The sequence below is a fragment of the Podarcis raffonei genome, chromosome 5, assembly GCF_027172205.1.
Source record: "Podarcis raffonei isolate rPodRaf1 chromosome 5, rPodRaf1.pri, whole genome shotgun sequence".
In the NCBI taxonomy this organism is placed as follows: domain Eukaryota; kingdom Metazoa; phylum Chordata; class Lepidosauria; order Squamata; family Lacertidae; genus Podarcis; species Podarcis raffonei.
In genome coordinates, this window is record NC_070606.1 from 62,784,622 (window position 1) to 62,800,297 (window position 15,676).

Here is a 15,676-nt window from a genome sequence, read left to right on the forward strand (position 1 = left end):
CATGGTAAAGACTCAAAACATTAGACTGTCCCATGTGCCATGACCCTGAAATAAACCCCACCCCAGCTGCTTTTTCAGAAATAAATATTAATGTGGGAGTTATGACTACAGCATTTATGCAGTCAAGAGTAATTTTTTAAAAAGTATTTTTATCTACAAGGAATTGGTATCACCCTAACAGGCCATTTCAGAAAAGAAATGAAAAGAGACAATTGTTTCTATCTACTGGTTTGTGCATTGCTGAGCTGGTTGTCTTTTTTCAATACGTTGCTGGCCTACAATTCAGATGCTCACATAGCAATATCAGATATTATGAGGGAAAGCAAATCCTCGGGGTAGACCTTGTCTGAAACCTTCATAAGCAAAATTCTCTCTCTGCCCGCCCTCCAAAGTGTACTCCCAGGTAAGTGGAGTTAGAAATGCAACCTAAGTGTTTCTATGTTCTGTAATGCAATTGTAAAACCTCAGTAACTAGCAAGTACAATTGCATTATCTCTTCCACATTCTTTCCTGGATTATTGATCAGAAATGACAGAAGCAATGTGAGAGACACTCAAACCCACCCTGAAGTGTCTTGCCGAAAAATATGCAATGATTACTCACTTGTGGTGTTTCCTGTCATCTGTATGATACATTTGGAGTCCTTGCCCATTTCTCGGGAGTTGAAAGGACGCACCCGCACTGCCACCTTTACAGAAGCTCCTGCCATCCTGATGGTTTGAAGGTTTTACTCCTCTTGCTAGGATTGTACTCCTGAAAATGCCCTGAAGAAACAAGAAAGAGATGTTAGGAATGGCAACCTGGCCGATGAATTCTGCACCAGCTAAGGTTTTGAAACCGTCTTCTCTTCAGAGGCAGCCCCACGCATTGCAGTAATCTAACCTAGAGAGTGCCAGAGCATAGACAACAGAAGTTAGGCTATCCTGGTCCAGATAAGGGCAAAGGTGATGGAAGTCTCTCCGCATCACCAAAGCCACCTGAGCATCAAATGACAGCAGTAGATCAAGAAGTACCCCAAGGTGAATATCCAAACCTTCAGAAGGAGTGTAACCCCATGAAAAGCAGGCCACCTCCCATACATATGGACTAGGAAACTGCCCACTAACAGTGCCTCAGTCTTATCTGGACTGAGCTTCAGTTTGTTGGCTCTCATTCAGTCCATTACTGACATAAGATAACAGTTCAGCACATCTGCAGATGTTAAGGAGTGATTTGTCATCAATATATAGCTGACAATGTATTCCAAAGCTCCAGATGTCCCTACTTGCATGTAGATGTTAAATAGCATGGGGGGGGATGAACTCTAAGGAACCTCACATGGAATGCTCCACAGAGCTGTAGAACCACGAGCGGAGGAAGAGGAGTGAGGGGAGGAGCCCCCCGTCCCCGGCAGCGCGATCCTGGTGGGGTGCCATCGCGGCTGTCCCCCGCCCTCGCTGGGTGCCACACCACTGCCGGCGGCACGCCACATCCCCAGGATGCGTGCCAGCCCCGCCCCCACCTGCTCTCTGCACCCCCAGTGCTGGAGCATGAAGTTCCGCCACTGAGTAGGACAGGAACCACCACAAAGCAGTGCCACCCACTCCTAACTAGGACAGCCCTCCAGAAGGATACCATGGTTGATGGTATGAAAAGCTGCTGGGAGGTCAAGGAGAATTAACAAGGACACATTTCCCCTGTCTCTCTCCCAAGAGAGGTCATCATACAGGGTGACGAAAGAAGTTTCTGTGCCAAAACTGGGCCTAAACCCCAATTGCTTTCTTGGTTGTCGGAAGATCTTAACTGTGATATGCTCTTAACTCTTAGTTTGGCCTTTGGTCCTGCACCCTGATTGCCCTTGGCTCCTGGCTCCTAGCTCCTGACTCTCTCCAGGCTGTTGCCTGTATCCCAGCCCAGTCTTAAGTCCTGATCAAACTGGACCATCACTGTGGATTAATGCCATTTTTTCGGCATGGAAAATTTTGTAGGTTCTTACTTTTCGTAGGATTCATTGCCTTCTAAATTTGACAGGGTTTATCCCTGTTGGGTGCATGAGAGCTGATAAGAACCCTGCCCCAAGGAGACTGATGCATATTTGAAATATAGCTAGTAATTTTTGTCAACTGGAGAAGCAAAAGGCCCATCAGAAAGCACTGGTTAATCCTGGTGGATCAAATTAATTTAGCAAGGCTTACTTAAACAAGATTTTCCTTAATCTGTGGCACTATCTACTTTGCCACATGACCTTCCTTTTTCTGGAGAGAACCCGACCACCTGACAGCTGGCCATCTCCTTGCCTAAAATTCAAAAGGATTATTGACAAAGAAGGCAGCAGCTTTTGCTCTGCTTTCAGACAATGCAAGTAAAGAGACAGATAGTGCCCCCTGCCATGTATTTGTTTTATGGTAAGTTTTGAGAAAGACAGGCTGTGTGGGAATAACTGTCACATCACAAGACATCAGAACTAGTTCCCATGAGATGATGCCCTAGTAAAGTTGCACAGTATATGCAGGCCTGGATCTTTGACTTGATTTCTCCTCAAACTCATTGGTTACCCCCCAGCTTAAGGTGATGCCATCGTATTCCACAGTGAACAGAGGCTGCTCAAAGGGAAGGAGGACATTTTGGAAAATTCAAAACCAGTTTGAGTGGGATCTCCCCTCATGTTTTCTGCTTCCACTCTCCATAATTGGTATAAAATCACATCAGCCAGGCTTCACTATACATCTGAGTAAGAGAGCTAAGCCTCCTGGACCCACCCTAGTTTATTTTCAGTATAAATAATTCAGTGAGCTAAGTGCAGTGCTCAGCTCAGCACAGTCACAGCCCTCAGTACATCTAGGATTCTCTCCTTACTGGCGGAAGATACAAAGCACCAGAGAAACCACAGCAGAATTGAGAGGGAATGTCAGATGAAAACCCCCACCCCCGGCTGCCCTTTTTAGTGCTTTTCTTCAGTGTGATCTGCCAACTGGAATATTTGCTCTGCAACAAACTCAATAGCTGCTCCAGATTTGCATAACTATTGTATTTCATTTCATTTTAGTCATTTTAATATTTGTTAAGAGAAACAATCTTTCCTTTTTAAAGGGGTATGTTGTGATTTGTCAGGGAAATTCAGCATTCTAAGTTTCCTCATGTTATAGTTTATACATATATGTCCAAGTTAATTTCTATTTCTGTAATCTTGTTTTACATTTATATTCTTAAAAGCCTTGTTCTGCAATGGTCCAATGGCTAGATAAAAATAACTGAATCTGATCAGAATAGCTGCTGCTCTGTTCTATATAGTCACAGCCCTGCGATGTATAAACATCTACAATCGCTCACTTTTTATGAGGCATCCACACAACACCATCATTTATCCATTCTCATCTTGTATTTTCCCTGTGGTTCTTCCTTCTTTTCTCAGACCATGGAAACGTCACTTCCAGACAACCCCTTTATTGAGCATTTGTCTTGATATGTTTGTGTAGAGGTTATACAATTTCCCAATAGTTGATTGCTATCCTTCAATTTCTAGTGCATTTTCCCATCACTTTCCTTACTGCAAAAAGCAAATTTATTGTACCAGAGCACTTTAATTCTGCAAACCAGGATTTGCTGGTATGCCACTGAATTCCTTCCATAAAATAGTGACATTCTGGAAGTGACCAAAGCGTGGCTCCACACACACACACACACACACACAATCACTCCACATACAATCAATGCTATTACCCCCGTTGGTTAAATTGGCCCTACTGCTAAAACATTGAATATTTCAACTCAAAGGGTCAATATTTTCATTATATTCACATGGGAGCACATTTTTCCTCCCTGTACTAATAAAACGGCTTTCTGCTACTACAGCTTAGGCTGTATGTGAAAAAATGAGTGCTGGAGCCACACACAGAATGCAGTTATTAAGTGATAGCCTCAAAACTGCCCCATCTAAACATCACACAATATTAAAAAGATTGTCAGCAGTGTGCATGTCTGAAATTGTGAGAACTGGACGGAAATTAGTTTTTGCAGATGCAAGTCACCAAGCAGATATTAAAGATGAAGATAAGCAGTCAGTATCTGCCTTAGTTGTTTGTCTGTTCATTGCTCATTTCTGCTCATACCCAAGAGCTGACTGAATGTCAGGAGCTGTGGAAATGGGCATATTGAATGAGAAGACTTAGATATTGTGGTGGGAAAACACATTTTCTAACCCCATATTTCCTTCCTAATGCTTGGCTGGGTGGGGTGGCAGGGATGGAGATTTACAGGGGAGAACTGGCAGGTGAACCAGAGCGCTCGACCTTTCTCTTGAACACTCAATGGTTTTGTTCAGTCCACATTTTTAAGCAAACTGACCAGAATATCACTTCCCAAACTAATTCATGGATCAGAACAGTTATCCTTTGGCTTTAGCACTCCTCCACATTATGTAATATTATTTGGCTCAAGAAATGCACCACAACATTTATAGAAAATGCATATTTTAGCCAAAATATATTTAAAACAATGAAAATATTTATGTGGTTTTTAAAGTAATCATTGCAGATTGATGTAAAAATGGAACAAAATGGAAATCATGAATGAACGTATGTGAAATAGATCAGAAATGGATTCCATCTCTACTCCTGCAAATGTCGCCCCCCTGGCATGCCATTTAAGAGCCCAACTGGGGTGGGCTGGAGTTACCATAGGGCAGGGAAAAGACACCCCTCCCTCCTACCTGCCAGTTCTTCCCTGCAAGTTGTCCAATCCCTGTGTTTGCATTACAGTGGTACCTCGGGTTACAGACGCTTCAGGTTACATACTCCGCTAACCCAGAAATAGTACCTCGGGTTAAGAACTTTGCTTCAGGATGAGAACAGAAATCATGCTCCGGCAGCGCTGCAGCAGTGGGAGGCTCCATTAGCTAAAGTGGTGCTCCAGGTTAAAAACAGTTTCAGGTTAAGAACGGACCTCCGGTACGAATTAAGTACTTAACCCGAGGTACCACTGTACTGTAACAAATGCATATTTGCTCAAATAATGCATAGCTCTACCTGAAAAGACAGTTTGCTGCACTGCTGATTGTATGATTTGTGTTACACCAGAAATGCATGAGCTGAAGGAGTAAAGGAAGAAAGAGATGCAAAACTGCACACAATGTTCCTGGAGAGTACATCAACTGAACTGTGTTTTCTGCTAGGCTCACTAATCTCTTAGTGTGCCAAAATGGACAAGCAGAGACACCATAGTCCCCAGATGGCTTGTGGCTATTAGAGTGCTTACTTTAACAGCCAGAAAACACCCCCATCTGTAAATGTCTCGAATGCTGCCTCTATATTGAAGATCCATGTATTTAGTTCTATCTTACATTTATGAGTTTCTTAAGAACACTCTCCCAAAACCCTTCGTAATTTTCATATAATACATTTTCTTTAACTAATAGATTTTTACTAATATATTTATACTCTGCCTTTCTGAAAATAAAAAAATCAACTAGGGCAGCTTACTTATATAATAAACTACAAAAACATGATAAGCAACCCCAAATTAGAATACTTTTAAAGTGGTAGATGCCATATAAAAAGGCATTGGGGAGGCATGTTTAAATAAAGATGCTTTAGACTTACTACAGCTTCTGCTTGAAAATAAAGGTTACCCTTATTAATTCACAAGAATGCGGCTTCCAGAATGCAGAACAGAAGCTGTGTGTTTCCCAGGAGAGCCAATGCAACAACAGCCTTTTTTAAAGGAACAGAATACTTCAAAATGGCGAAGAGAGTGGGTGAGGGGGGAGGGCAGACCTCATTAACAAGTCAAAGGCATCCGAGTCCAAGATACGTCAGCAACATTGCACTTACTGCATAGGAGCGATACTAATATACATCACACAGTGATCTGGCTCTGGTTTTAACGGTTGGAATTTTACCTACAAATTGCAAACTCTTTCTCCAAGTGTGGATCCTTATGCAGCTATAATGGCATCATCAGTGGGCTTGGGGCAATCCTACGGTTTGCAAAAGTACCAAAAAAAAGGGGAGGGGAGACAAAAATAAAGATGAGGGGGACAGGAAAATACCCAGCAATAAATGAGCATACTTGGTAGGCACAGAATGCTGACTGTCAGGATAACTGAAACTGAAAACTAAGAGAAATGGAGTGTCATAGAAAAGAGCATGGCTGGCTGGATGACTGGTACCCTGAACAGCAATAAAGTGGTACCTCGGGTTACAGATGCTTCAGGTTACAGACTCCACTAACCCAAAAATAGTACCTTGGGTTAAGAACTTTGCAGCGGGAGGCCCCATTAGCTAAGGTGGTGCTTCAGGTTAAGAACAGTTTCAGGTTAAGAATGGACCTCCAGAACGAATTAAGTTCTTAACCCGAGGTACAACTGTACTTCACACTCCAGCATTTTCTTGCCAATCCCACATGTCATTTATAAAACAGTTTACTGGAGCTATGTTTGTGCGAGGTGTTCTGTTGTTAGGCTTAATGAGACAGTGCTAGGAGTGCCTCTTGACTGATGTAATTCTTCTAGAGACTAAGGTGACAATTTCTTGGTCTCACAGGGAATTTCATCCAACTTAGCCAATGTGCACTACAGTGCATCACCCTCTCAGTTCCAGCCCACTGCACATGACAACCAAACCTTGAGCGTTGGGAGCAGTTTGTTCCCTCATTTGCCAAACCAAAAACAGTAAATAGATACCATAAACGTTCACCCTCCACCTGAAATTCAAAACACAGAAAACAAAACTAACAAAGAAGCAGAGATGTTAAAAGAATACCCATGAAGGAGCCATAGTAATTAGTAATTAAGATAATCACATGCATTTCTAATAGAGCTGTCTCATTGTGCAGTTCCCAACACAGCAAAGCTGTTACACTGCTAGAAAGGTTTTGGAGTGAGTGAAGCATTTTTGTCTGTGGTACAGGGCAGGCTTCTGAAATATAATCAACAGCCTGAATTTGCTGCCCTCTGGACTGCAGCCCCAAGATAGGATAGGTGGATATACGAGGTGCCTTCCCAAAACTTTCAGTTATTATTTTTAAAATGTAGTTTTCCAACCAACCAATGTTTACAAAAATGCATAAATCTGGTGAAAGAAAGTGCGCATAAAATTAATATATAATTGAAAATAACATACAAAAAATGCATTATATTAAGAGAAACTGCATACAGATCTGCATCCAAAATATGTTAGTTAGAAGAAATTTGCACTAAAATGCTGAAGAATTTTCATGAGGATATTTAAAAAATCCTCATATTGCTGCAGAAATGCAGAAAAGCAAATTTAAGAATGGAAAAATGAGAAACTGAGAAAACCAAAATTGAGAGATCCTTCCATCCCTACTCAGAAATAAGGCCCACAGTGGAGCTTATTTCCCATTAAGTGTGTTCAGGATTACAGTCAAACTCGCTTTAGCATAAACAAAAAATTTTTTTCCTTCCAGTAGCACCTTAAAGACCAACTAAGCTTTAGCATATTAGACTACCTATATTTAGATTCTGATTCGTTCTGCATTGAGTTGATAGCCCCACACACATAACATGCACCCTACATCAGGGATGGGGGAGCCTATGGCCCTCCAGATGTTGCTAGACTACAACTCCCATCATCCCTGACCTCTGAGCATGTGGCTGGGGCTGATGGGAGTTGTAATCCAATAACAGCTGGAGGGCCACAGGTTCCCCATCTCTGCCATATGCATTTGGCCTGCTCACCACAGAATTGCCACTATAATTCTGTTTGGAACCATTCAGAGTAGGTGGATTTGACTGTCAAATATTCTACCATTGAGTGAAGTAATATTATAATTAAGAATTTCCAGAAGACAAAAGTTGCAACAGTAAAGTTGCATAACACCAATGCACTGCTGGCATTTTGTGTCTCTATCTTAGAAAGGACTACAATGCATTTATGTCAGGCAGCAAAGAGTTGACTCCCATTTTGCCTTTGTTCTTCAAATGACACACATTTTACTTATTTACTTTAAATATTTATAAGCTTGCCTTCACGCAGCAAATTCTAGTTTCCTTGCTGGTTTGGAACTTCCTTAGTTTGTTGTACACATCCTGCTTCAGCAGTCATATATTCAAACAATCATATGACCCCTGTCTGAGGTTTTTTTAAAAAAACAGTGGGGAAGGCAATTTTTGTTTTTAAGCTGAAAACCAGCTTTAGGTGTGTGATGAGGGAGGTTGCTTGATGATGACACAGATACACTCTTCACAGTCCCTTCTGCTTCATATGGGCGAAACATGTTGTTGCTGAACTCAGTCCTCAAGAGAAGATTGAACGTGTGGAGCACAACAGTGCCTAGAAATACAACTGGGAGGGTATTTCTTGACCTCAGAGGTACTTAGGAGATCACAATAACTCCAAAGCAGGCTCTAACAAAACCTAGACAATAGGAATAATGTTCATAGAATTGTTAATATGGGTGACTCAAAGAGCTGTCTAGTTGAACCCTGAAAGATAAATGAAATTTTGCAAACTAGCTCCAAGAGATGGTACTTTCACCACCCACTGAAAACCTTTAGAGAAGTAAATTCTATAATTTATTTTAACATGTTCCTCCATTGACAGTTCTGGCAACCCAGTCAGATGGGCAGGGAATAAATAACAATGTTGTTGTTGTTGTTGTTGTTGTTGTTGTTGTTGTTGTTGTTGTTGTTTTTCCTATTCTCAGTACTTCATCTGTGACCACCAACCTCACTGCTGTCCTGAAATTCTGGGTCTTATATGGTGCAATTTCAACTCCCCATTTTTGTCTTCCCTCTAGTCATCTTGATCAATAGTTATTCTCCTTTATATTCACTGTATTCTTTTAAATACTTCACAAAATTTTGCTTTTCATAAACTTTGTTCATCTTTCAACTGTCTACAAATTTGCTTGCTTTTATTTATTTAATTTCATTTATGAATTAATCATGTCCCATAAAGCATGCCAAAGCGATTTAACAATAAAGACAGTGACAATAATGACATATACAATTTCAAGTCCAATACAGATGCAGACTAGGGTAAAAATCTCCACTTAAAAGGTTTGCTGAGAAAGGAAGGTCTTCAAAGGGCACTGAAAAGACAACAGAGGTCTCTGATATGTAATGAAAGGGAGTTCCAAAGACCAGGTACCGCCACTTTGAAGGTCCAAGTTCTGCATGGTACAGACCAGATCTCCTGATGACCTTCTGCTGCAGGATGCAGTGGTCAGATGGTTATGGAAGATGTGAGATGATATTTTAGGTGTCCTGGCCCCAAGCTGTGTAAGTACAACACTACCAGCCCCTTTAACTTTGCCCAGTAATTTGATGGTGATATTCTGCCCTAGTGAGCAGTCAAGCAGCTACATTTTGTACTAGCTGCAGCTTCCAAACCAACCACAGGTCCAACGCTATATGGAGTGCATTGTGGTAATCCAATCTGGAGGTAAAAGTACCTTTTACCAGCTTCAGCTGTTTCTTGTCTGGCATAGCTTGATTGCTGTTATCCACTGTGTTCACCTGGCCTCTAGACTACTAATATGCTCTTTCAGGGAGAATATGACTCCATTCAAAGTGGGCAACTGACCAATTATCTGGACTTGAGACCCACTCACCCACAGCACTTTCATCTTGTTGTGATTCAGACTCAGTTTGCTGGCCCTCAGCCAGCTCACCACCAAGTCCAGGCACTGGTCCAGGGTTGACATGGCCTATCTTGATTCTTATGTTACAGAGAAACAGATATGTGTATATCACCAGCATACTGATTATACTTTGCCCCAAATCTCTTGCCAACTGATCTCAACAGCTTCATGTAGATGTTAAATAGCATAGGGGATAAGATGGTACCCTACGGCACCCCACAGCACAATGTACAGGGAGCAAAAAAAACACCCAATGCTATTCTGCGAAACCAACCCTGGAGACAGAATCAGAACCAATATAAAACATTGCCCGCAGAAGCCATCTCACCCAACCAGTTCAGTTGGATACCAAGGACGATGGTGTCAAAAGCCGCTGGGAGACTATTTAAGAATAACAGGGTTGCACTCCCCTTGTCCTTCTCCCATTAAAGGCCACCCATCAACCAAGGCCGGTTCAGTCCCATCAACCCAGAATGAAATGGGCCAAGATTATTATTTGAGGATTTGCAACTGTCCCACCATGACTCTCTTGGTTACCTTCCCTCAAAGGTATTTGTGACAAACTCAAGGGTCCAGTATGAGGGGTCCCCCCCCAGAAGTGATTGAATCACCATCTCTTTGAAGACAGCCAGGACCACTCTCTTCTGCTAGGATACATTGACTACACTCTGAAGCCACCTAACCATACCTGGTCAGCAGGCTTTAATAAGATAAAAGAGGCAAGAGGAACACATGGTTGGGTACATCATTGCAAGCAGTTTGTCCACATAATTAGGCCATATAAACTGAAACCTATGATTTCAAAGTAGATGTTGCACTGGATACCTCATGGGAGAATGCAGTAAATGTAGCATCAAGATAGCTATGGGGGTGAGCCACTTTGCTCTCAAAGTGCCTTGCAAACAAATCATAGTGGGCTTCCAAATGGTCAAAAACTCCATTCCCTGGAGCAGGTATTAAAAAGCTTCAGGCAATACAAAACAACCTCTCTGCTACACAGGTACTTGAAGATGTGATGGAGGCAAAGGACAATCTTCACTGCCCTTACTGCTCCTCAATAGACACGAATCTTTGCAAAATGGCATATCTGGAACTGGACCCCATCAGTGATAAAGAGCCTTTTGTGCAAATAATCCTTTTGTTAATGCATTTCAAAATAGCACTTGCCTTTTCCTGCAACCATCTCACTTTGTTGACTCATTCAGATTATGAATCATTTTTACTCAGTGTTATATAGCTTATATCTTGCACCTTTAAAGACAGAGGAAGGACTTATACTTTAGTGCCACTTTGTACGTCATGGTTACCACCTATGCCTGAGGCGGCCTGGATTCAAATCCCCACCATTGTCAGATCTTGGGGTCTCAAATTTCAGCAGTGCCCTGTACAATGCCAAAATTCAGTGCCCCTGTGCCTCTAGCACTCTGTTCTAAATCATAGTTGTAGAGCCCCCAACAGCACCCCTGAGGCTCTGTGCCCAGTGCAAGTGATCCGGTCGTGTCCCCTTAAATCTGCCTCTGTCCTCACTCAACCACAAAACCTACTGGGTGACCCTGGGCCAGTCAGCATCTCTCCAGTGGTGAACTTTGGGCTTTAAAATTTCAGGGGCACCTTGTGCAACGCCGAAATTCAGCATGCCCCCTGCCTCTGGCTTTCCATTGTTCGTCATTGTTGAAGTGCCCCTTGTGGAGCCCTCCCAGTGCAGGCGAACCAGTCAGGCTACCCTAAATCCGCCTCTGATCTCTCAATCTAATATACCTCACAGGTTGCTAAATAAAGTCTAGAGTGAACAATGCATACTGCCCTGGACACTTTTGAGAAAGAATGGGATAATAATACATGATTGTAGTGTGTGTTTTTTAGGGCTAGGGGAAAACTCTCCCACTGGACCCTTGCTGCTAATGGGATAATGCAAGCATGGGTCATTCTTCTAAGAGAGTATAAGGCAGCATTTTACATTCTTACTGCTTTTTGCACTTCGTTCTGTTTTCATCTTTAAAGTAGCCTTTTGGTTATTTTTATCTATTTTCTGTATTTCATTGGATTTAGATGCCTCTTGATTGTAATAAAACCTCAAAGCAGATTACAAAATATAATAAAGCAATAGAGTTATCAGTTTAAAAAACAGTTAAAAACAACTCTTTAAAACATTCAAACAATAATTAAATGCACTAATAAGCTAAAAGAAAAAACACATGTCAACATTCTACAAATAGAGGAAATCAATGTGAGCTGAAGAGTTTGCATGGAAGAGACAAAGGAAGATAAGGTTGCAAGGAGATATATCAAAAGAAACCCATAGCAAATCATAATGGCAGGTCACAGGAGTCACACTGTGACCAAAGCAAACTAAAGCTGAGCCAAAAGAAATGCTCTGAACTTCTGATTATTAAAAACTTCTGTGCCCCGGTTTGCAATGGCAGATGTAGAAGACAGGCCATAACCTTGTCAAAAGGCCAGTGTGGATGAACATGTGTTTGCATCATCCAGAAAACAAAAAGGCATGTGACCTGCTCCCTATTATTTCACTGGAAGCTAAAAAAGGGCAGAAGTAAAAAAAAGGGGGGGTAAATGGTGATTATCTAGTTTTGGAAATTTTGGAGCGTAATCCAGATCATATGTCAGCACTTCCTCTTCAGTGGTGCTGCAGGGCAGGACTTCAGGTACTCAGCAGAATGAACAGAAGGGCCCCCAAATGCAGCAAGCCTGGCTTACAACATTTTTAAGTACTGTAATGCAGAAGATTATCTAAAGAGGGCACCCCACCCACAAGACTATGAAGCCCAGAGCCCAAAATTATCTAATTGAACCACAGGTCCTGTTCCCTCCTTATATGAACTATTTCATGAGGCTTACAACCCTAAAACAGCCACCTCATCTCTTATTAATAGTGGCAAAACCTGGTTGTTGTTCTGTGCCCTAAAGGAACGAGCGTTGCAGCAAATTCGTATTCCTTGAGGTGCTGTTTGCAACTGCCTGCCTTGAGGACTCATGCTATGACATGCACAGATTCCTTCCACTTCTATTTCCAACTCTGAATTTATACTGCTGAAGTATAAAGGGTTCCTTTTCCTTAGCATACTTCATAGAGGACATGCTTTAGGCTGGGGATGGGGGAAGAGATGTCTCTTGCTCAAAGCCCTTGGCACAATAGCATAAGTCATTATATTCAGCCATGTTGTCAGCAGTCATGTTGCTCCTAAGATGGCCTCGGTTGACTTCCAAGCAGGCCACACTAATAGCAGGGCCCCCTCCCTGCTTATAGTCATCACCTCTGCCATGTATCTAATGCCCGCAGGCCCTTTTGTCTTTTCAAGATTATTCAGGAAGATGCACCGTTTCTATCTGACACCCAAAAGCATTATGGTTTTACTCTGCTTGGGATTATAAGAGAACTAGTAAAGGACCTTGTGGTGCTCAAGGCAGGTGCTAGATTTAAGCATGGAGTCAGTGTCCATTTTTCACACCCTCTCCTTTACCCAAACAAACCCCCATCCAGGACATATTTAAGACCGGGGGATGCTATAGTACAAGCCTATCCAGTGATACTACAGCAGTGTGGGCTCTAAACCCTATAAAATGGCTGACACCCAGATAGATTCTCCACCCACATCAGAGCAGTCATATATATATATATATATATATATATATATATATATATATACCCCTAAAGTATTGCCCCTAGCTAAAAGCTTCTTTCCCCTCAAATGTGACAGATAACAATGTACCCACCTTTGTTTTGCTGCAGCCAACATTGTTCCATCTTCATCAAACAGGATTGTATTTTTATAAAGATATATGCCATGCCACAGGTTCCCAAGGTTCTCCACACACCCACACAGAAATTGGGAGCCATGGCATGTGCAGGAAATGGAGACTGGAATGTTATTGCTACTGCTACAACAGACATAGTTCCTTCTCACCCTCCCGCCCTTGTCTCTCAAATGTGCTTTCATTAAAAGGATGCAGGGTTTGGTTCGAATCAAATAAGTGTGAATTATGGGGTGCTCAAAACATAGGTTTGGCTGGCTGGCTGGCTGGCAAGCCCTCGCCCAGTCCCCATGACTCTGCATTCTTTCCATGGTCCCTGTGTCACAGCCATTGGCGCAGGGGCAGGTGGGGTGGGGTGGTGTTTATTAGCAATGCATTTCTGTTGCCTAGCTGGACATTTTTCAGAAGCTTGCAGATTGGTTTGAAAGACAATAAGAGGGTCTTTCTTCTTTCTCACAGAGCAACACAGACTGATCAAGGGGGAAAGGCGTCTGCCCTCTCTATGATGGATTAGGAAAAATAAGCAAGTGGAGAAAGCACAGGAAACTAGCCAGGCATCACAATAAAAGCTGTGCCTGGTGGGTGTTTTTGTCTTTTGCGTCTGAGCAAATGGGTTATCACTGCAATCTAAACTGAATTTTATTGGAAACATCACATTTCCTTTTACAAGGGATGGTTCCTGTCTCCATTAATTCCTAACATCATTTTCCAGTCTGACTGTTCTCTTACCTGCTACCATTACTGGCCATAACACCCCCTCATACTTCACACACACACAGCGCTTTCCAACGGAAAGAAAAATAGATAACAGAACCTGTGTTGTCACTTAAATCTTGCTCTTTCCTTAATAGCCTCACACATCCAAGGGACAGAAGCTGTGGCCCGATGCTGGGGCCCATGATTGGACACACGCTGAGCGCCAGACACACACCCGTGATTGTTCCCCCAGAGAATTCAAAGCAGCATCGGCTGGAAACTGGTGTCCATTGTCCTTTCTTGAAACCCAGCCAGCCGCAAGGGAGGGGGAGAGATGCGCAACTACCAGCTGCATTCAAAGCAGAATGAATAGGACCTGCGAGAGGACCTGCGAGGGCTCCCGAGGCCTCTCTCTCGCGGATACGGGCCGCTAGAGGGCCAGTGCTGCAAAAGGCGAGGCAGCTCCAAGGGCGAGAGAGGAGGAGGAGCGGGGGGTACCAAGAGAAAAGGCGATGGAAGGCTGCGGGCTTACCTTTTGCGGGCTCAGAGGCTCCGTGCGGTCCGCCCTCGGTTGGGAAATGCGGGCGCTGGCATTGGCGAGGCTCCGGGATGCGGCCCCTGCCTGCGCGCCCGCTTGCCCGATGGAACGAGATGCGAAGAGACGCGCCTGGCCGCCTCCCCGGGTTTGTGGTGCTGATGCTGCGCTCTCTGGGGATGCTCGATTCCTGCAGGTTCACTGCGCGCCCCGCCCCTCGGCCCTGTCAGCGCGCTGATTGGCTGGCGGAGCAGAGGAGCCTGTCGACCGCAGCCGCCAGAAGGGCGGGGCTGGCGCTCGGCTTCTGCCGCTGTTGATGCTGCCTCTCCGGAGGGAGGGAGGAGGGAGGCGCGCCTGCTCTGGGCGCTCCAGAGGCCGCCGACCCGCTCACTGCGGAACTGCGATGCGTGGCCCCGGGGGAAAGCCGGCAGAGGCAGCCGTCTTCGCCCTGGGCAGAGCACAAGCGCCTCCCCGCCCACTCCGGGTATGACTCCTCAAAGCAGCGAGCGAAAATGGAGACGGCAGGCATCCGTGCCAACCGCATCCATGCACTTGCTCTATCGCAGGAGATCTGACTCATCATCCCCAGCCTGCGCATCCACACAGGGCCAGAGCAACGCGCTTTTGGTGCTCGAAAATTGCATTCCTCGCCGCCCCGCTGCACACACGTTAGCAAGGAAACTAAATCAGGGTTATGACAAAAACAACCCAAGAGCGCCAGCCATATATATATATATATAAATAAAATCGGCGTTTTTGGTCTTCATTGCTGCAAAGTGATCACATGTGAATATAGCAGGTGTGTAGCAGAATCAAATAAACACAGCTGATCTCCTGCCACGTTTGTGTGCTCAAATCTTTTTGCAGAGTTCACATTTTGGGATCCTATGGAATTAATATTGTATGCATTGGTGGCATCAGCCACAATACGTTGATAACCTTTCAATTTTTCATATGATGATTCTGCAATGCCTCTGGTCTTCTTGGGATATATTTCATCTAGCCTTGACCAATTTGGTATTAGGAACCAAATCATCATTGCAGTAGCAGCATAATGTCAACAACAACAACAACAACCTACCCTTCAACCCC

The 15,676-nt window shown here is 43.6% G+C and overlaps 1 protein-coding gene across 30 annotated transcripts in view; it reads right to left on the reverse strand.

Moving 5' to 3' along the window:
- Positions 1-15,159, reverse strand: part of KIF1A (kinesin family member 1A) — a 111,089-nt gene extending 95,930 nt beyond the window's left edge. For 5 of the 30 annotated variants that reach the window (XM_053389709.1, XM_053389707.1, XM_053389710.1 and 2 more), the window contains exons 1-2: positions 14,582-15,158; positions 604-764 (exon numbers count right to left, since the gene is read on the reverse strand). In XM_053389709.1, coding sequence (XP_053245684.1) covers positions 604-709 — 106 coding nt within the window. In that variant the 5' untranslated portion in view covers positions 710-764; positions 14,582-15,158. Of the gene's footprint in view, positions 1-603; positions 765-5,875; positions 5,895-14,581 lie in introns of those variants that run through there. The other 25 variants (XM_053389712.1, XM_053389732.1, XM_053389711.1 and 22 more) reach the window with 10 other exon arrangements.
- Between the last annotated feature and the right edge of the window lie 517 nt (positions 15,160-15,676).